At 47.5% G+C, this 22,675-nt stretch overlaps 1 protein-coding gene across 1 annotated transcript in view; it reads right to left on the bottom strand.

Annotated features, from left to right (window-relative positions):
- BCO1 (beta-carotene oxygenase 1) overlaps positions 1–20,774 on the bottom strand; it is a 36,953-nt gene extending 16,179 nt beyond the window's left edge. The window contains exons 1-6 of the mRNA XM_060130672.1: positions 20,609–20,774; positions 16,781–16,909; positions 6,998–7,127; positions 5,272–5,419; positions 3,569–3,716; positions 1,076–1,299 (exon numbers count right to left, since the gene is read on the bottom strand). Of these exons, the coding sequence (XP_059986655.1) occupies positions 1,076–1,299; positions 3,569–3,716; positions 5,272–5,419; positions 6,998–7,127; positions 16,781–16,909; positions 20,609–20,672 (843 nt within the window). The 5' untranslated portion in view covers positions 20,673–20,774. The remainder of the gene's footprint in view (positions 1–1,075; positions 1,300–3,568; positions 3,717–5,271; positions 5,420–6,997; positions 7,128–16,780; positions 16,910–20,608) is intronic.
- Positions 20,775–22,675: the final 1,901 nt, after the last annotated feature.

Genomic DNA, 22,675 nt, shown 5'->3' with positions numbered 1-22,675 from the left:
GGTTTGAGGTGTAGGAGGCGACCACGTGAGCAGGAAGCCAGCGGTTGGGATGAGGGCATGTGGGCCTTTATGGGCTGGTGAGTGAAGCCTTTGGATCCTATTCTGAGGAAGACGGGAAATCACCAGAAGGTTCTGAGCAGAGGAGGGATGTCGCCTAACCCCTTTGTTCCCTCGAGGACCTCACTCTCCTTGAGAATACAGGCATCATAGAGGCGGCAGCCACACACGGGACACATATTTGCATGGGAACATGAAGATGCACGTGCTGCACAGAAAGAGGAGTAGAGGGTGTTGGATGGATGGTGGTGACTCCCTCTGGAGGGGGCTGGACGGGGAGGTGGGAGGAAGGGGACGGAGAGGAGGAAGGGGACTTGATCTGTTGCTTTCTACGCTTGTGTGCTATTTGAATAGATGACACGGAGGATTACTTGATTATTTTTCACGAGTAACAAGAGCAAATAAATACTTACATACACCTATACATGAATAATGTATTCATACCCACATGTATACACACATGCAGACATCACATATACAGGGAGGTACACGTACACAACAGGCACACAGATATTCTGAGCACTCCACTCAGGTGTACCTAAATTGAAGACGTTTCTGTTACACCATCTGGTGGGACGCTCTATCATCATGATGTCTAAATAATCTGTGACATCCCCTCCCCCCCCCCCAGCAGGGATGCTGAAAGGGCCTTGTCAATGGATGGCGGAGGCTGGAGGAGGCCAGGCGCCGCTCAGGGCTGACGAGCAGTCCCTTTGCTGCTGGGCGAGTAGGGGCTGCCCTGGCTGCTGAGGCTGCCTCACCCAAGGTCCCACGCTCTTCTGCCGATGGTCTGCTCTACTGACTTATGGGCGTCGGGGCATAAAGGCCCAGCCCCTTGCCCTAACTGGGGACCACTGTGAAGGACCATCCCAGCTTCAGAACTCGCTGGAAGGTCGGCTCATGCCTCTGGGGAGACTGCGTGGCAGCTGAGGGCCTCCCTCCTGAAGCCACCCCTGCCTGCTGACCTCCATCTTGCTCTCGCCGTCCTCGTGCTGCGGGGTCGCCGGCCCTGCCTTACCTTGTCCTCCCTGTGGAAAGCCAGGCAGGAAGCCCAGCTCGCGCCCCGGAGGTAGGCAGTTGCCATCTTGAGGATATCCATCTTGAAAGGCTGCTCGAGGAAAACGATGTAGCTCTCGGTGACTCCGAAGCTGTGGTAATAGCTCGGGGAGAGGAGCGAACGCGAGGCGATGGAGCAGAACACCTCCATGTGTTTCAGGGGGCTCAGCCCCTTCCTCCTGCCTCCTAGAGAGAAGCCAGCCTCAGAGACAGCGCAGGGCCTGGCGGCCCCCAACGGGACCACCGTCTCCTGCAGCGCGGCCTCTCAAACCCACCCGGCCGCTGAGAAGAAGCTTTGAATGAGAGCCGACAGCAAACGGGGTGAAGGGGCTGCTGCCTGGCTGATGCAGGGACGGGGCCCTTCCCCCGTGAGATCTGGTCTGGCATCCAAAACCACTGCATCCCCAGGCTCTGGGTCTCTGGACCGCAGGGCCTCTGGGCCAGGCGTGTGCAACTCCAACACAGGGCTAACCCAGACTCCACCTGTTTTCTACGTAGAGGTTTATCTGGACCGTGGCCCCTGCAGGGTCCAAGGCTGCTTTGCTTTCGAGATTCAGAGTTGAGCACACGCCACGGAGACCATACAGGCGGCAAAGCCTCAAATACTTATTTTGTGGACATTTACGGAAAACATTTGCCAACCCCTGCTCTGGAGCAATGTTCCTCACTTTCACGTGCACGCGGATCATCTGGGCGTCATGACAAAATGTGGAGTGTGACTCAGCCTGTGGGGTGGGGCCCGAGGCCCTGCATTTCCATCAAGCTCCTAGGCAGTGGGCTAGCTTCCCAAGGTTAGGCTTTGATATGTTGCTGAGAACCATCATTTGACGTGTACTTCACGGGGTTTCTATGAATTTCTTTTGGCATTGCCCATTCTGAAACACCTGGGAATGAGACTAAGTGTCTATGGTAATGTGACAGATTGTGACAGTCAAGGTAGGCTGTACGATTCCCATTTTACAGGTGGGAAACTAGGGCTTGGTGGGACGCTCCATCATTACAGCCAGAGGCACAGTGTTAAGCCGGAAAGACACAGGCTCCTTAGCCTGGCTGCCTACTCTGTTATTAGAGGGAAGGGAGAGACCAAGGGAAATCCTGCAGGAGTCCAAGTACCTTGCTCAGCATCCACCACGAAGGTGCTCAGAACTATTCTGTTTTCTTTTTCCTCTGCAAGGATGAGTCACCCGCTGGCCAAAAGGCCTCCCAACCCAGGCCTGGGGCTGGGTTATAATGAGTTACATGCAAGCGTAGCCACCTTTCTTGTGGCCACCTGTGCACACTGTAAACAGCTGGCTGGTGGGAGGGATGCTCTGGGTTGTGGGGCAGTTCTTTTCTTCACCAAACCAATGGAACACAAAGCAAACTGAAAGGAAAGGCACCCGGGCCTGGGAGGCAGGACACAGGTGTGAATCCCAGCAAAGCTGCCAGCCTGGACCAGGTGTGCAGAGGGTACCTCCTGTGAGCCGTGCGCATGTCACCTGATGCCCCTGGGACTCGCAGTGCTCTGTAATATGAGGTGGCAAACTCAAATGGCTAGACCACCCCCAGGTCTGCATTCTAGGATCCCAAGCCAGACCCTATATCCCTTTATTGGCTTAATTAATGGCAGTTCCATTTAACAAGAGCATTGTACCTTCTGACCTCCGGGGCTCCCATCTGCCAGCAGAGCCTGGAATGTGCTGGGGGGGGGCGGGGGGGGCTCTACGGGACTGTGAGGGAGGGGAGCTAGCAGGGATCACAGATGGAAACCAGCCTTCCTAAACCAGAAGGTCTAGCCAAGCACCCTCATAGTTCTGTCTCCTGAGCCTGCGCAGCTACTCTTGGAGGCCTGGTCTCCTGGGTGTGGCTCCCAAGAGAGTCCTGGACAAATAAGGGCTAGGAGCCCCGCCCTCCTCCCCCTCAGGAACATGATCGGTCTGGGCTCCACGCCGGGTTCCCGCCCCTAAATGGAGAAGGTCCAGGAGGCCAGCAGAACAGGGAGGGGATCTGGAGTGAGTGCCAGCACGGCTGAGCTCCCTGAACAACCCTGGGAGCCTGGCTTCAGGCGCTGGGATGAAAGAGGACAGCACAGCCCTGACATACAGAGGTTTGTCAGAAAACTAAAAATGAATGAAAGAAAGGAAGGATGGCTGGATGGCTGCATGATGGCTGCATGATGAATAGATTAATGGATGGATTGATAGGTAGATGATTAATGAATAATGGATAAATTAATGAATTAATGAACAGGAACCTAAAGAAAAGGAGGTTGGAATAGCAAAGGGATTCACTTCTTCCAAAAGGAAGCCTAGCATCATTTCTTTTCTCCTAAAGGAGAAAAGTGAGTTCACGGTCCTCTGAATCATCTGTGCGGGTAAGTGTCAGATTGAGTGCTGTGTTATCAACCAAAATCAGAACTCTTCCGAAAGAGCCACCCTTGGTGTCTGTACTCCATTACAGCCTCAGAATGACCCACCTGATACTGTGGCAGGGATCTTAAAGATCACATATTTTGTCTTCCCCTTGTCCACGATGGACGTACCAATGTTGAGAACATTTCCAGCGTCATCATAATGAGGATGTGATGTTGCCAGATTTACAGCCACATGTTTACGATAGTCAACCTGCAAAACATGACAGCCACCTGGTTTTTGAAAGGGGAAAGGGTGAAATCCTATGAAAAGCTGACTGACTCCAGGTTCAGAGAGATGATGGTTATTTTTGCACATCTCCTGATCTGAAAATAAGGCAGACATCACCTTTAAAGGAGATGTTTCCTCTTGCAACCTGATGTAACCTCGAGGGGGCCTCCCACAGCTAATAGGCTGCAGGGGACTTGGTGAGCTACATGTGTTTTCTCTGACAGCTGTTCCTACCCTGCCACCTGGCCTTGCCGGCAGAGAGGCAGCCTTAGGGCTAATCTTGGCCACTTCTTTGGTGAAGCTATTTAAATTCTCCCCTTTTGCATCCCACAGAGGCATAAATCTCCAGGCCTCTCTCATAGGGTTATTCTGGGAACAGAAAGGTTACAAAAACATTTGGTCAAAGGGAAAAGAGACTAAGGAGCTCAATAATGATCCCGACTCCTAACAAGCCACAACCATACAGCAATGGGGTGGCCCGGGAGCCAACTGCCTGCCCTTCTTCCCCCAGAATAGCACAACCTCCTCCAGCCAAAAGTCAGGCGATAGCTCGTTCTCTCCTAGTAATTCCTCTCTGCAGCTCTGTGGAAAGCGTACATCAGTTGGACCTACGCCGCCTAGCCTAAAAGGAGCTGGACGTAATTTCACAGCTAAGGAAAGCACTCCTTCCAAGGGATCGTTAAATTGTATTGCAAAGACATCCAGGCTTTGAACTGCCAGCTGGAGAAAACTGAAAGTGGGTCTATTGATCTTCACGAAAATGTAGACTTGATTCTACCCAGGAAAGGTATCTGCTTGGGCACTGATTTTTGCACCCTTGCTCTGTGCCTAATGCCTCCCTCTTCAGGTCAATACAAGGCAGGGCTGCTGGGAGTCCTGGGTGGCCCAGTATAGTCATTCATTCAAATTTCCATTGAGGTGCCACTCAGTGTCAAGGAGTATGGACGCTGTTAGGGGTTGAATTGTATCTTCCAAAAAGATATGTTGAAGTCCTAACCCCTGGTGCCTAAATTTGGAAATAGGGTCTTTGTAGATGTAATCAAGTTAAAAAGAGGTCATTCTGGATTAGGGTGGGCCTTCACACAATAATTTGTAGCTTTGCAAGAGATTGGATTACAACAATTATTCGTTGTTCCTATAAACCAAGGAACAACCACCAGAAGCTGGAAGAGGCAGAGAAGGATCCTCCCCTAGAAACTTCAGAGAGAGAATGGCTCTGCTGATACCTTGATTTCAGACTTCCAGCCTCCAGAACTGTGATAGGATACATTTCTGTTGTCTTAAGCCACCTAAGATACATTTCTGTTGTATTCCTTTGTTATGGGAGTCCTAGGAATGAATACAGACACAAAGATGACAGGACACAGTCCTGCTGTAAGGAAGCTTAGAATCTAGTGCTAAGTGCTGAGCTGGGAGAGCCCAAGACCCAAGGGCATCAGAGGAGGGCTCCTCTGTGAGTTCCTGCAGGCTCCTGGCCTCCTGCAGGGGGTCCCTTTCTTGAGTCAAGAACTGAGGCTGGCTGTAGATTTACTGATACCTTCTCCAGGGTTTCCAGGGTCTGGGGATTGATTTTCCTGATGTAATTGGTCTCTGTGGTTGCATAAAAGTCTTCTCCACACTTCATGATGTTGATCAGACAGTTGTCTGTGAAATCAGGGATGGTGTGGGACAGGTAGGAGAAAGCTCTGGGGAGGAAGCAAGTCAACGGGGTCAATGGCTGTGTCCACCCAGCTGGAAAGTTCTACTCGAGATGGTTTTAATTTTCCCACCACTTAAAACACTCTACTTCAACTAAGGGAGAAAAAGTACTGGGTCCTAATGGGTTCCTTGAAGAATCCTGAGGACTCAGAGATCAAGTTACCCAAAAATACCACCACATTCAATCAGCTAAGGAGGGAGTCAGCTGAGACAACAAGGCTGCCCACTGAGCCCTCCTGGGCTCCCCAAATCCAAAAGTCTCCTGCACCAGAGCCATCAAGACCTGGTGGATTGTTCTGAAGTATTTTAAGAAGCTCTACAGAAATCATATTCATACCCATAACAGCCCCCCAAAGACTAGCAAACCAGCTAATCTGCTTTGCGCAGGAATGTGAGCCCACCCTGGTTACCCAACTTTGTCCAGGATATTAGATTTTTGAAAAAGAAGAGTAAACTAATTATGAGTTAAGAACTGATCACTTGATTAGAAGGCAAACTCAAAGGAGGAAGTCCTGACCCCGTGTACTGGTTAGTGCTCCTCCTACTGGCAAACAGTGTAACAGCAAGGAGGCCCCACAGGCTGCAGTTTTAAATTCATTCCCTCCCCCTCCCCCAGGCTCCTCCCCCAGGCTCCTCCCCCAGCAGGGAATGGGAGTTCCCCGCTTGCTGTGTGCCGGACTCAGCACTGGACGCTAAGACTGGAGAGATGATGTCAGTTCTGGAAAAGTAGAAGCCAGCCTCCCTCTCTGGGCCAGTCTACCCCTAAGACATTTCACAATCCTTCTATGTCTAAAGAGTATCAGAAAGGAGGTACTGATGGCTGGCCTGATTCCCTGGCCAACAATTTAAGTGTTGAACATGTATGTAATACATTCATATACATCACAACCCAGATGATTTTAACTGTATACAACTGAAAATTTCCCCCATCCTTCCTCTCATCAGTTCCCCACTTCCCTCATGCATCCTTCCAGAGTTTCTGCACATACGAAAATAAATCTAGATTTCCCCGTGCCTTCTTACACAAATTATAGCATACTATATGCTCTTTCTACACTTTGCTTTTTTTTTTTTCCACTTAACAGTATATCTTGGAAATCTTTCATTTGGAACATAGAGAGCAACCTCATTCCTTTATTTATACCTGCCTGGCATTTTCCTGTAGTGTTACTGTGATTTATTTAACCACTCCTCTGTTGATGATCATTTGAGTTATTTTCAGTTCCTCCTCATAACAAATAATTCAGCCATGAATAACCTTGTACATTTGTCATTTCAGACACAAGCAAGTACCCCTCTGGACTGAAGGGAATGTGCATTTGTAATTTTGATAGATAATTCCAAAGTGCTCTCCCACCAGCTATGTGGGAGAACACCTAACAAATCTGTCAGATGCTCTTTGCCTCTCCTGCTGTCAGTGATCAAAAACTGCGTAGCGTATGTGGTCAAAGGCCATCACGGGAAATTTTCCACCCAACCTACAGACAGCTATCCAGAGCAAACGCTGGTTGTTTTGACTGCAAAGGACATTGGAAAGCAGGACTAGATTCAAAATGGACAGTTACTTGGAAAATATGTTTTTGCAGGGGTCCGGATAGGCCATTGTTCCAAATTCTGACACCACAATCCTGTTCGCTTCAATATTGGCATTGTAGGTATCACTTCTCAGGTATTTGCTCCTGTAATAGACTTCACCTGAAAGAGAAGCAGCAGAATCATCCCAGACTGACACCTTTACAGGGCTTTGAAGTTGATTTCAGCCATTCCAGGGATTTGATGGGCAGCGGGGGGGTTGGGGGGGACGGGGTAGGGAGTCCACTGGGACAGTCCCTTTAATGTGTGTGCTAGATAAAACAAGCATTTGGAGGGAACTCTCATACACATTTCAGCAAGGTTGAGACTCACAGCAATATGTCCAGGTAAGTATTCCTGTTCCCAGCCCCATCTTCATAGGAGGGAACTGAGGCTCAGAAATGTTCCATCCCGTTGCCCAGCATCACCCAGAGAGGTGCTGACCCAGGCCATCAACCACCCCTTCCACCATATTTGTATCTTTCCAGGTAAGGTCCAGATTTGGAGGATTAGTCCAGAAGGCCCCGTACTTAGGCTAGGTTTCTCCAGGGCCCAGTTCAGTTCTGGGGGCCCTACACTGGCAATTTAGCCCCTGGAGTAACATTTCATATCTCTTTGCAACCAGGGAGCACCCTTATACCCAATTCTGCACACAACAGAGGGTCAGTACATGTGTTGATGACACTGCAGAGAATCTGACTCACTCCAGAAAAGCATGGACTCTTGACTAGTCCACCAAGACCAACCTGAAAATATACCAGATGGTTCTAGACCTATATTAATTTCCTATGGCTGCTGTTACAAATGATCATAAATGCAGTGGCTTAAAACAACACAAATTTGTTATCTTACTGTGTTAGACGACATCGTCTGAAATGGGTTTTACAAGGCAAAAATCGAAGTGTCAGCAAGGCTAGTTCCTCCTGGAGGCTCTAGGGGAGAACCTAGAAGCTGCCTTTATTCCTTGGCTTGTGGCTGCATCACTCTGAGCTCTGATTCGCTGTCACATCTTTTCTGACTCTGACCTCCTGCCTTCCTCTTTCCTTTATGACTACACCGAGCCCACCCTGATAATCCAGGAAATCTCCCCATCTCAAGGTCCTTAACTTAATCACATCTGCAAGACCCTTTTACCATGTAGAATAGCACATAATATATTCAAAGGTTCCTTCTGGGGAGAGAAGGGGGAGGGAAGGGAAGAGAGGGGAGAGGAGAGAGGGGAGAGGGAAGAAGGGAGAGAGATATGGAGGGAGAGAGATACATATACTTTTCGCGGGTATGGGTGAGTCAGGAGAGGCTTCACAGAGGAGGTAGCACTTGACAAAGCCCTTGAAGGATAAGTAGAATTGAACTGCAACAGATCCGGGAGGTGGGGCTAGGAAGAGGGTCAGGTGTTCCCATGGACTCTTCCCAGAAAGTCTGTAAGCAAAGACCTAGGGGTGGGGAGTACAGCCCACTTCCTGGAAGGGCTAAGTCAGTGTGGGCTGGAACACCAGGCACTTGGGAGCAGCAGGCATGAGATGAGGCTGGGGTTCAGGTGGGGACCTTACTAAGTCTTCAGGGCTGTGAATACCGAGGCCTTTGACCTTTGTAGTGGCCTATCCGGACCCCTGCAAAAACATATTTTCCAAGTAACTGTCCATTTTGAATCTAGTCCTGCTTTCCAATGTCCTTTACAGTCAAAACAACCAGCGTTTGCTCCGGATGGCTGTCTGTAGGTTGGGTGGCTCATTTGAAACCTCTAGGGTTTTTTTTTTTTTTTTTTTTTTTTTGCGGTACGCGGGCCTCTCACTGCTGCGGCCTCTCCCGCTGCGGAGCACAGGCTCCGGACGTGCAGGCTCAGGGGCCATGGCTCACGGGCCCAGCCGCTCCGCGGCACGTGGGATCCTCCTGGACCGGGGCACGAACCGGCGTCCCCTGCAATCGGCAGGCGGACTTGCAACCTCTGCGCCACCAGGGAAGCCCCTCCTCTAGAGTTTTTGTTTCATTTTATTTTGCCATTAGTTAGCAAATGACATTATGTTGACTTTTCCCCTCTAGAGAACACATTCCTTGCTGTAGTATAACCTATGCTTCCAGGGTTGGTACAATGATAACATGCAAAAAAGTAGGACCCAGGATATACTGACAGTTTGTTCCCATAAAAAAGAGGTTCATCAGAGAAACGCCCATCATGTATCCACTGTCACAATGATGGCCTTCAAGGAGAGACTGAATCCCAAGAAATTCCTGCCCAGGGCCTTTTTATATTTTCAGGAGAGGAAATGAAACTAAGAGCTAACATTTATTGAGCATGTGTGTGCTAATCACTGTGAGGGCACTTTATGTGTATTATCTGGTTTAATCCTCTGAACATAAGAAGTATGTAGAAGACTCTAACTAGAAAAGTATTCTTTAGGGAAAAAAAAATCAACTTAATGTCATTTGCTAATTAACAGCCAAATAAAACAAAATTTAAACAACACTTGAAGGTTTCAGATTTCTTACAAAATGAAGGGCAAAGGCCTTGGGCACTCACAACCGACCCTGCAGGCCCATTTCCCAGCTAATAAACTGAGGCACAGAGATGTTAAGTACCTTGCCTTAAGCCACACAGCTAGCGAGTGGTAAACTGGACTCAAAAGCTGGCAACTGGAAGATCCTGGCACAGCGACCACGTCAATTGACCATTCTATCTGTTCCTTGTTATTAAAAATATACCTATAGAAATATGCTACCATAACTGTATGGTTTGGTGAAGTTTCACAAACTAAACCTACCCATATAAACTACTTCCTGATCAAGAAACAGAATGTGAGCAGCCTTTGGGAAGGCCGCTCATATCTGATCCTGTACTAGCCTCCCCGATCCCAACCCTGCAGGGGAACCACTATCTTGACTTCCAACAGTCTTGGTTAGTTTTGCCCTCAGGGTTGCGTTTTCACCTCTGTTTCCAAAGGATGTGAGTGTACGTTCCAGCAGTGATGACTCCAACCTGTGCATTTAAGTGGCAACAGCAACAATAATGGTAACACTCGTCATGATAAAATTAGAAGAGACCATGAAAGACCTTCTGGTGCCTTCTCCAGTCTTCAGGAGGTAAACTGTGTGTCAGATGATCATCTGTTCTCTTTGCAAGCATCTTTCCAGGGGTGGCTACTGTACATCAGGATCTCTGAGATATTTGGTGGGGGGAGCTTTGTTCCTGGGGCAGCGGAAAGGAACATGGAGGAATGGTTAGGAGCAAGGGCTCTGAGTCTAACTGGGCCCGGGGTTCATGCATTTGATCACTATTTGTTAAACACCTGGATGGGCCAGGATGTGAGTATGTAATGGTGAGTGGGACAGGCAAGATCTCCACCCCAAGTAGGTTCGAGTCTCCACGTGGATATGAATCCTTGCTCCATCATCTACCGGCCATGCACTTGACCTTGTGTCAAAGGCAAGCCTCAGTCCCCTCTGCTCTGACATGAGAACCCTGATACCTTCCTCACAGAGCTGCTATAACATTTAAGGCCTGTAAAGCACTTAGCACATAGTAGGTGCTCAATAAAAAGCTACATATGCTAGTCAGATACAGTAGGTAGCTGGGGCAAGGCTTTGGCTCTGGGCAAGTCCCCATCCAAGCCATGTGACCTTGGGTGAGTCCCTTTATCACTGAACCTCAGTTTCTTCAACTGCAAGCTGGGGATCATACAGTCCTCCCCAACTAGAGTTGGCAGTTTTAAATGAGATGGGACGATAGAAGGAGTTTGGCTCCCTGGCCCCTAGCATGCACGTGATAAGTGATGGCTGCAGTTCTGCATTCTCCAAAATCCTGGAGGCAGGAAGACTCACCTGGGGGCTGGTGAGGCCACACCTACTCGTCTTCATGCTACACAGGACCAGCTTTAAGGCCACTCTGGTCTCCCCTTGAGCCAGCCTGCCCTTCACGGTCACTCTCTCTGAGGGCTGCCACCCATAGGTACTGGCTAATGTGCTTTGCCTAAAATGCTGAATTCTGTTCATATGAAACATAAACACCCAGCCCAGGCTGGTTGTCAACAGGCAGCCCATATCCCAGCACCAGAGCAGGGAGCGCTCAGAGGGCCATGGGGAAATGTGCCTCTGGAATTACTCAAGGCTGACACTTACTTTGAGATTGAGATAAAAGAAGGAGGCACGGAGCGTTCTCTAGCACCCTGCTGTTGGGAGCCCAATTAACCACATTCCTTCTAAAGGGACACAAGTAAACAGACGCGTTCCCGCCTGGGATCTTCCAGAACTGGGTCAAGTGTTATTATTTGGTGGGGCGGGAGATATACATATATATATTTTTTAATTAGAAAAAAATTAAAGCAAACTTTCCAAAAGACTACACTGGAGCTACAACAGTTGAAAAAGTCAGTTTGGGAGAGGCTTTGTGCCCCTAAGTCTCTGTGACTCTGCTGTTGGTAGGAATGTAAATTGGTACAACCATTATGGAGAACAGTATGGAGGTTCCTTAAAAAACTAAAAATAGAGCTACCATATGATCCAGCAATCCCACTCCTGGGCATATATCTGGAGAAAACCATCATTCAAAAAGATGCATGCACCCCAATGTTCATTGCAGCACTGTTCACATAGCCAAGACATGGAAGCAACCTAAATGTCCACTGACAGAGGAATGGATAAAGATGTGGTATACACACACACACACACACACACACACACACACACACACACACACACACACACTGGAATATTACTCAGCCATAAAAAAGAATGAAATAATGCCATGTGCAGCCACATGGATGGACCTGGAGATTGTCATACTGAGTGAAGTAAGTCAAACAGAGAAAGAGAAATATTGTATGATATCACTTATATGTAGAATCTAAAAAGATGATACAAATGAACTTATTTACAAAACAGAAATAGAGTCACAGATATAAAAAAAACAAACTTATGGTTACCAGGGGGAAAGTGGGGGAGGGATGTATTGGAAGATTAGGATTGACATATACACACTACTATATATAAAGCAGATAACTAATAAGGACCTACTGTACAGCACAGGGAACTATACTCAATACTCTGTAATGACCTATATGGGAAAAGAATCTAAAAAAGAGTGGACATATGAATATGTATAACTGATTCACTATGCTGTACAGCAGAAACTAACACAACACTGTAAATCAACTATACTCCAGTTTAAAAAAAATATCTCTGTGACTCTGACTCTTGGAATTCACACGTTCAAATCCTCACGGGACACCGACTTTGCCTCTTATTGGAAAAGTATCAAATGTGCTGCTAAGAGGGACCTGGGTTGACTCATCTCCATGCCTGCTTTATAAAAATTTTCCATTTTGAAAGAATTTTAGACTTACAGAAAAGAGCGCTCCTGTACACCCTTCACCCGGCTTCCCCATCTCCACTCTGCCTTTTTTATTCAAATCTTTTTTAGTTTTTTAAAGCATTATCTTCTAGTGACTTCTCCTGAAGGCTATGAGTCATTTTCCTGTCTTTTGCTTTCTTACTTTCTTCCTCCAGTCCTTTCTTCCTGGTTTGGCACTAATTTCCATTCTCCATGCTAGCTGTGCACTAGAACCACCTGGTACTTTTAAAAAATCATGGAGCCCCAAGCCCCAAACCACCAGTGTGCACGGGGTCATCTGGGAAGCGTGTTGGAAACATAGATGCTCTATCCCTACCCTTCAAGCCCTGGGTGGGGTCTCAGGATTCACAACCTAAATGAGCATCCTGGGGGATTCTGGTGCAGGAAGCCCACAAACCACCTTTTGAGAAATACTGGCTTTGTGTTACCTGCAAATCAGAGAACCCTGATTGCATTGTCCTCTTAAATTGGGTATGGTAGTACTTAACATTTTTGGTTTATATTTCCACTGTTAGACACTGGGGAGCCATTGAGAGTTCAAGAGGAGAGGAGAGACGACGCCAGGCTGTGCTACACCAACACTGGCAATCTGGCAGCCTCAGGAGGATTAGGCTGGAGAGTTGGGGAGAGATGGTAGCTGGCAGGAGTGGGGAATGGGGGCAGAATTGCATAATGCTTAGGACTTAGGATTCTGGATTTAAAGAGCATTGAGTTTATAACTGACTACCACTGCTTCTTAGCTGTGTGCATTTGGGTAAGTTCTTTGGCTACTCTGGGCCTTAGACGCCCGTCTGTAAAATCAAGATAGTAACAGTGGTCCCTTCCCCAGGAGCTGCAGTGAGGGCTGAGTCGTGGATGGCCATGAACCACTTAGGCCAATGGCCAGCAAGCACTCCCTGTAGCAAGTATTGAAGAGATGGACTGGGGAAGTATTGCCTCCTTCTACCAAAACATCTTCACCTTGCTTGTGTCATTTCAGCTCCACAGAGTTCCTAAGTGCCCCTGTGGGCCAGACCCTGTGCTAAGTGATGAAGATACAACAACCTGAACAGGGACCCTGCACTCTGGGGCCTCCGCCCTAGGCTGGAGAACGGCACACTGATCATTGCAAAGCAGAGTGGGGCCACACACCCTTGACACACGCCCAGGTTCAAGAGCAGGACAGGCAGGGGAGGGCGAGTAATTGGCTATAGTCTCCATTCCTCCCACTTTCTAGCCAATTCCAGATTATGAATAGAACTGTCTTTCATGCTGCTTTATTGTATGTATTTAATATTTTCTGCATATTATGATGTTTTCACACCTTAAAAAAACTTTCTGGCTGGAACAAGACTGTGTCTCCCTGGACCAGACAATTCTTAGAGGCAGGAAAGAGCCCAGTATGTCTTTGATATGCAAACTAACCAATCCTCCATCTGGTCCATACACCCCCGGAGACAATGTCCCTCCGCCTTAATCAGCCCAGGACTGAGTACCAGGCAACTAGGAACCATCCCTCTAGCCCAAAGTTCACTGAATTGTTCACCTAGCCAGTCCTAGGCTGTTCACTCTGCCCTTTCCTGCCTTGCCCTCAGAAACCCCAATAAAGGCCTCAGTCTCAGAGTTCACCCCGCTCCTGTCTTCTGTCTCCTGTCCACCCTGGTGTCTTTTCCATGTGCCCTGAGCCACTCGCCTCCTGTCTCCAGCACCTGTGGATAGAATAACCTTTGTTTTCCTGAGTCTCTCTGTGTCTCCTCTTGTGGTTGCACCTGACCGACCATCTCAGAAAAGAACAGAAAACAGCTACTTGCCTCTGACAGTAAACTTTTAGTTTGAAAACCTACTAGAAGCTTTTAGAAAGTCTAAATAGTATGGGATAACTTTGGTCACTGGCCCGTTTAGCCCACTCAAGGGTTTTGGTGGACAGCAGCCATACTTCTGTAAGACGGCTAGGGCTCGGTCATCCCCTGCTGGTTCCCTTGTCCCTGGATTCTCTACTGAAGGATACCATTTAAGCATCTGCCATTTCTCAGAGGTATGTGTGTATGTGTGTGTGTGTGTGTGTGTGCACGCACACGCGCACGTGTGTGCTGGGCTGAGGACAGGAGAGAAAGCTGCAAACGAACTCCAGACAAGTTCAGATCCCACCCCTACATCAGTGACTTTGGATCAGTCACCTAACCTCCCTAAAGTTTCAGTGTCACATGTGCAAGGAGACAAGAGTACCCCCCCACACATGAATGTGAGCTCGGAAATGGACCATGAAGAACCTGGCAGCAGGTGAGGCAGGGCCTCAGAGAAGGGACGCCTCTCAGACACCTCATCCAGAACAGCACTTCTGTCCCCAGGAATCACTGGGAACTTCTGTTTAGGAAAAGAGGGGACTGTTAAGGCTCAAGGCTGTCGGGAAATATGGAACTACCCACCCTGTAGCTGAGTCACAGTAAAAACTGTGAGTTTTTGCAAACTCGGAGCTCATGGCATTCACACACGGTGTCTCTTCATGAAATGCTAGAGCAAGTTGCTGGCGGAGTCCGCACCCAAAAAATAATTGCCGACTAGCTTGAAAGAGATGACAGTCATGTGAAAATTATAGCTAACGCTTATGGAGCACATATGATGAGCCGGGCATTATACAAAGCCCCTCACACGTATTAATTTATTTAAATTCCACATCAATTCTACGGGACATGCTACTAATAGCCCCATTTTACAGATGGGGAGACTGAGACACAGATAGGGTCAGTAACTTTGGCCAAGTCACACAGCTTAGGTATGTGTTAGTTAGCATGGTGGAGCTGGGATTCAAACCCAGCAACAGTGATGGTGGTTTTTATTTTATTTTACTTTTCAATAAATTTATTTACTTATTTTTTGGCTGTGTTGGGTCTTCGTTGCTGCGCGCGGGCTTTCTCTAGTTGCGGCTAGTGGGGGCTACTCTTCGTCTCAGTGCGCGGGCATCTCACTGCGGTGGCTTCTCTTGTTGCGGAGCATGGGCTTTAGGCGTGCTCCACGGCATGTGGGATCTTCCACGACCAGGGCTCAAACCCATGTCCCCTGCATTGGCAGGCAGATTCTTAACCATTGTGCCACCAGGGAGGTCCTATGATGGTGGTTTTTAATCTACTGAGCATCTACCAGGCATCAAATCCTTGCTGGACACCTAGTACTTCTGATCATCACAAAAGCTTTCCAGGGAGAACGATCAAGCTCCTTTTACTGATGAGGAAACTGAGGCCCAGGGAGGTGGAGTGGCTGCAGCTTGCCCAAGCTGGAACACAGGGGTCAGAGTAAACTCTCACCACGCTGAACCCTACCACATGGCCCTGAGCCTGCTGAAGCCTCCCAGAACCCTCCAGACCTTTTAAGAACCCGGCTTGTACTTTGTGACACAAATCAGCTCAATGACCAATAGCACCTCCTGAGTCAGTCATCTGAACTCGGAATTTCACTTTAGCTGCGGCACCTCCTACCTTCTGCTCTGTGTTCAGTGTCTTCTCAGGGACATGACTGACCTGGCTCTCCCTGCCTGGTGAGCAATAGGCTCACTTTGTTCTTTTCAGCTCTACACTCCTATTTTAATTTGATGTGTGTCTGATTCCAAAGCCTGTAAACTTCCACCTGTCCCTGCCCACCTTACTGAGAATGCATATTATTTTTCCGGTTGAACTCGCTGAAAAACAACCCTGGCCACCTTTCCAGGGAGGTTTGTGCTTGTGGTGGGCTGAATAATGGCTTCCCGAGATGTCCACATCCCAATCCCTGGAACCTCTGAATATGTTACTTTACAGGGCAGTAGAGACTTTATAGACGTGATTGGGTTAAGGATCTTGAAGTGGGTGATTACCCTGGATTATTTGAGTGAGCCTAGAGTAATTACAAAAACTTTTATAAGAGGGAGACAGGGGAATTCCCTGGTGGTCCAGTGGGTAAGACTCCATGCATGCGTGCCACAACTAAGAGTTTGCATGCTGCAACTGAGAGTCCACATGCCACAACTAAGAAGTCTGCATGCTGCAACGAAGATCCTGTGTGCCACAACTAAGACCCTGAGCAGCCTAAATAAATAAATATTTTCAAAAAAAAGAGAGAGAGAGAGAGAGACAGGAGAGTCAGACTCAGAGAAAGGGATGTAATGATAGAAGCAGAGAGACAGAGAGAGAAAGAGAGAGACCACAAGATGCTATGCTGCTGGCTTTGAAGATGAAGATGGGGCCACAAGCCAAGGGATGCAAGTGACTTCTAGAAGCTAGGAAAAGCAAGGAAACGGATTCTTTCCCTGGAGCCTCCAGAAGGAATACAGCCCTGCCGACACCTTTATTTTAGCCCAGGGAAATACATTTTAGACTTCCGACTTCCAGAACTGTAAGAGAATTAAATGTGTGTTGCTTTAAGCTACTCCATTGGTGGTCATTTGTTACGGCAGCTATGGCAAATCACACGGTGCTCTTACCGTCTCTGATTGTGAAACTGTGGAGCAAGGCCAGGCCATCGAACCAGTGGTTGTATCTGGTCTCGCCCACTGTGTGCATCCCAGGCCCATTGCGGAGCAGGGTCCCCTGCAGCCATGCTGGAATCCTGCCTGGTGAGAGAAAGAACATTTAGTTTCCAGGTCTGCACCTAAACCAAAAAGCTAAAAGAAGTGGCCATATAGCCCCTGTACCACTTGCTGCATCTGTTCATTTCCAGAAAGAATATGTCTGACATTGTGCTAGTGCTGAGGATACCAAGATGAACAGGCATCATCCCTGTCTCCAAGTTGCTCCCCATCCATTAAAAGACAAAAACAAAGGAAAACACTCGAAGTACACTGTGCTAAAGGCAAGGCAACAGACTCAGCAAGGGTGCTGCGTGGAACAGAACTCCACCCTGAAATTGGGTGATAGCAGGAGGGTGAGGAATGTTTCCTGAGGAGGCGACCTGGTTGAGTTTTGAGGGAGAGTAAGTGTTTGCCTTGCAAAGGCCTGAGGAGAGAACATTCTAGAGCTGTGCTGTCCAATGTGGTAGTCACCACCCCCGAGTGGCAACTGGGCGCTGGAAACGTGGCTAGTCCCAACTGAGATGTGCAGTAAATGTGAAACGCACACCACATTGCAAAGACTTAGTATGAAAAAGAAATGTAAAACATCTCATTAGCAGTTTAAAAATATTAATTACATGTTGGTCTGATAACATTCTGGATATGTGGTATTAAATAAAATATACTATTAAAATTAATTTCATCTGTTTCTTTGTATTTCTTTGAATGCGGCTATTCGAAAATTTTAAATTACACATGAGCAGGCGTTATATTGCCATTGGACAGCATTGCAGGTGCTGTTGGGGTCCCGCCCCTGTCCCCTTGGCGTTCACCTCTCCCTGAAGGCTGCTTTCTGCAAAAACCTACAGCTCTCCACCTGAGGGCTTTGTTCTCACTGTGGAGCAGCTCTGCCCACACGTGGATGAGCTGGAAGCTCACTGGAGAGTTAATGCCCATGAAAGCTGCTCTCACCCAAAGATGGATGGGATGCTATGGGTCAAAGGCCACCAATTCCTTGCCCTCGGCTGACACAATGCAGGGCATATTTTATGCTTTGTCCAGAGGATTCGGCTCCAATGATTCCTGGTGGTCAATGGCTTGACAATGTCTTCTTCACTGGCTTCCCTCCCAGTGTTCCTTAGGAAGCACATCCCAAATAAACGACACCTGAATTCTTATCTCTGGAGAAACCCGAACCCAGAGATCAAAGACCAATTCAAAGATCAGGAGATGTGCAAATTGCTTAGTAAGAGCTGGCCTGTAACTTTCAAGCGAGGGCATCATAAATATTGCGGCTGGAGAGTTAAGTAGGGCCAAGCGACCAAGGTCAACGAGACCACACCAAGCTTTGATTTGGTGCTCAGAAGAATGGGACACCTTTGATGGTTATAACAGGGAAAATAGGATCAGATTTTTTTTTTTTTTGCGATTTTAAAAATTGAGATAAAATTCACATAACATAAAATGCACCATTTCAAAGTGTACAGTTCAGGATTATTATTTTTTAATGAACATTTACAATGTTGTGCAACTATTACCACTAACTCCAGAACATTTCCATCACCCCGAAAAGAAGCCCTGTTCCCATTAGCAGTCGATCCCCATCCCCCGCTCAGCCTCTAGCAACCACTAATCCACGGTCTGTCTCTAAGGATCTGCCTCTTCTCATACTAAAGGAATGTGATCAGATTTGGGGGTTTCGAAAGTTATTTCTGGCTATGGTGTGGAGTGTGGATGGGAGGAGCCAGAGGGAGGTGGGAAGGCCAGAGAGAGGAACAGGGTAGCAGCAGTGGGGATGGAGAGAAACCAATGGAACAAAGGGACTTAGAGTTTGACTAAATGTATGGGGAAGGGGAGGGGAACACTCAAAAAAATGCAGCCGAGTCTCTTGCCTTGGGTGGGATTATTCACAGAGACCCAGGACACAGAAGGAGCAGGTTGAGGCAGAGCAGGGAGAGATGAATCTGAGCATATATTAAAGCCCTAGACATAATAAGACCATTTATTGAGCACTATGTGTTTTAATAGATTAAATCATTTAGTCATTGCGGCAATCTCATGTGGTAGGTACATGTTGACTTTATTAGACGTGAGAGGAAACTGAGTCAGAAAATGCTTAAGTAACTCGCCAAAGAAGCCTCAGAGCCAAGAATGCGCAGCTGGACGTGAAGCCAGAGCCTTGGCCTGGCCCCCCGGGGCAGACGTGTCCACACAGGCTCAGTGTTTAGTGAGCTGTCTGCCAGCGGACGCTGACCAGCTGATTAGACGTGACCCAGGGCTGGAGGCCTGCCCTAAGCTGGAGCCCATCCTCTGCTGGCCGCCAGGACTCAGGCAAGTTGCTGCTTCTCCCTGGCCCTCGGCTTCACACCTGCCCAGTAGGGAGGCCTGATTTACAGCAGTGGTCCCCCACTTGGAATCACCCAGAGGGCTGTAAAAACACAGGTTTCTGGGCGCCACCCCCGGAGTATCTGATTCAGAGGGTCTGAAGTGAGGCCAGGAATCTGTGATTCTAACAAGAGCCCAGGGGATGCTGATGCGGCAGGTCTGGGGTCCATCCTCTGAGAACAGCTGATCTAGATCTAGAGGTTCATTCAGCTTCTCAGGTCCTAGGATTCTTGTTTTCTAAAATTCCCAAGCATTTCCATGCAGTCACTAAACATGAGCTGTAAAGGGGTATAATGGCAAAATGTCCGTGGTACCCCAGAGAATAAAAGGATAGGCATCAAGCATCCCTTTTTTAAAAATAGAAAGTTAACAGTAAGTGTATATTTGTTTTTTGAAAAAGTATTTATATGTAAAATCTATTAATAGATCTTTGTACTCTCTATATTTATGTATCTTTTAAAAACTTAAATAGGCTCAAATATTAATAGTGCCTAAGAGATGGAAATACAGCAGAGTTTTATTTCCCTCTGTGTTCTCATTTGCACTTCCAAGTTTTATGCGTAATATAGACACGCATATAGATTTCACATTACCTCTGTAATCAGAAAAAATATACATAAAATCTTTTTTTTCTTTCAAAAGCCACCCAAGGCAATTCCTCAGCTGAGAAGCTCCAATCTGACTTGCCTCACAAAGGGCACTGTTGTCCTGTCCTTGTGAAAACTGTGCATCTATCCAAAACGGTGGTGTGGCTGAGCCAACCCCCTCCCTGTTTCAGCACCACTCCTGGGACGGGAGAGTTCAGATCCACTTACTGCCCTGCAGAGTCTAAACAAAATGGTCCCACGAAAGTGGCCACTAAGAAGAGGTGGAGAAAACCCATGAAACGGAGATTCCGGAGGAGGCTCCCACCCTGGGCTCTGCAGGTACTCGCATCCTGAAATCGCACCTTCTAGGAAATCACATCGGGCTCCGCGATGCCCCCCAGCGCGCATGTGCAGCAGTGGGCGCTCCCACGCGATTCTCTTATTACTTCGAAATTAACTTAGGACGCGCACATTTTTACAAATATATCACGCACTGGGGATGGAGCACAATTTGCAGAAGAATCCCATTGTCTGTATGCCAATTGCAGCAGTCCCGGGACTTTTCTCCTGGAAATAGTGAGAACGACTCTCTCTCCTTGAAAACTGTTATAATGCATAAAAGCACAACTAGTTTTTCACAGAGAATATATCTAGATTATGGATCATCTTCCCTCTATATACCGCTTTCCAGATTTTTCAAAAATAATTTATAATAAACATTACTTTTATAAGCAGAAAAAAAGTGTACATCTAAACATATAAGCACCCATCGCTTATAGAAAACGCTCACCTGTCACTCTGGCCCTCAGAGGTTCCAGTTGTTCCTTCTTATTTCTGCCAAATATTATATCCATCGTGCAGGACAATGAGCAACAGTGGTATTAACAGTGAACAGACGCTCCTCTGTGTTCAAGGCGACTGCTCCTGGCCCCTCCTTGCCTTCCCGTCCTGCTCTCCTGCAGCTTCCTTTACATCTCCTTCCCTTCTGATGCCACTCGTTTCTCCATTTGCTTTTCGCTCTCCACTCTCCGCTCTCCGCTCTCCGAGGGCCTGGGATCTCTTCGTGCACACGGTGGCAGGAAGGTGCACTGGCGTTATTTACGTTTGGTCAACGGTCAATTCCCCAGCCATGTGTCCCAGTTAATCTTTAATTCTCTGATTGTGTCCTCAACTCTCCCTTTCCACTTCCACTTTTGGTTGAATCAAGAAAAGCGAGTTTCTTGCTGTGTTTAAGCTGACAGGGTCCGGGGGGTGGGGTGGCGGGGGAGGGATAAATTGGAAGATTGGGATTGACGCATACACACTACTATATATAAAATAGATAACTAATAAGGACCTGCTGTATAGCACATGGAACTCTACTCAATACTCTGTAATGGCCTATATGGGAAAAGAATCTAAAAAAGAGTGGATATAAGTATATGTGTAACTGATTCACTTTGCTGTACACCTGAAACTAACACAACATGGTAAATCAACTCTGCTCCAATAAAAATTTTAAAAAACAGCAGGTGGGATCATTTAGCGGTGCGTTCTGCTTAGGACACCTGGATTAGGGCAGCCCAGAGTGCATCAATCACGTGAATCCCTACTGCTCAGCATGGGAACTCAGTTTGCCAGAGACGGAAAGTATTGTTTTGTTTTGTTTTGTTGTGAATAAAGGTCCTTGAGCTTCCTCACCACCCTCCCCACTGCTCAGAAAGAAAAAAATCATATGTAAAGAGCAACTTAATTATACTTCATTTTTTGGAGAAGTAAACATAAAATGTTTCATGTATCCGTTTAAACAATAAATTCAGGGAACCAAAAACTCTACTCAGGAACTACAAGGAATAGTAAAAAACAAACTTCAGCTCCAACTTTCTGGCCCATCAAGAGGGAGATAGTATGCCTGTATTTGATTTTAAGGTTCCCCTACATTCATGAATCTCGAGGTGATGCCATTGCCTAAAATCCATATTCAACTTGCTATGAATGTTGGGTGATGAGTTACTGGCCTCACCTTTGCTCATGCTGCTTTAAGAAAGAACCAGCTGTTCCCTCTCTGGGTGGAGTGAGAAAAGCTGGCCTTTATGCAGCCAGCTGGGTCTAGTAGTATCAGGGCTGGGCCCAGACTGTTCCAGGATCGCAGAGCTCAGTCCTGAGAGCAGCGTGGCCTGGCTTTGCTCCACCCTGGCTGCACATTCCAATCACCTGGCGGGAGCTTTAGCAATGCCCGTGCCAGGCCCCACTCCAGACCCACCCATTCAGAGTCTCTGAAGGTGCAGCCCAGCCCTCAGTAGTCTTAAAACTTCTCCAGAGTATTCTACTTTACACAGCAGGCCCTGGTTAAGAAGCCCTGGTCCAGGGGAAGATGCTACATGTTTGTGTTAATACCAGATTCACGTTCCTCCCTTTTCTGTGTCTGGGGTATGTTACTCACCCTCTTTGAGCCTCCATTTCCTTATCTGTAAAACAGAGGTACAACAATATTAAAATCTCAAGGTTATTCAAAGTCAAGGGTCTAGCAAAAGCCCTCGTCCCCACACAGTTAATGTCGGCCTTTCTTCCCTGCTGTCTCTGAAGGCACTTCCCTTTGATCCACGTTTTCCATTCAGTCCCACAATAGCTTTGCCAGTTTATTCTGCTGTCTGGTGTAAACACGTGTAACCATGTCAGGGTTATTTATTCCTAGGTTGTGAACGCTGAGTCCTTGTGAGGATTAAAGGAGAATGTCTGGCATAACTTGAGTGCTTGGGAAAAAATTACTCTACCAAGGGCGGCATCTCTGGTGCAGAAGAAAAGAGCTCAGGGCTTATGGGCATCAGAAGGCCTGGGCTGGAATCTCAGGCCCTAGGACCTAAAACTGTGATTTGTC

This window comes from Lagenorhynchus albirostris, chromosome 19, assembly GCF_949774975.1.
Source record: "Lagenorhynchus albirostris chromosome 19, mLagAlb1.1, whole genome shotgun sequence".
In the NCBI taxonomy this organism is placed as follows: Eukaryota; Metazoa; Chordata; class Mammalia; order Artiodactyla; family Delphinidae; genus Lagenorhynchus; species Lagenorhynchus albirostris.
This window is presented reverse-complemented; position numbering and strand designations above follow the sequence as displayed.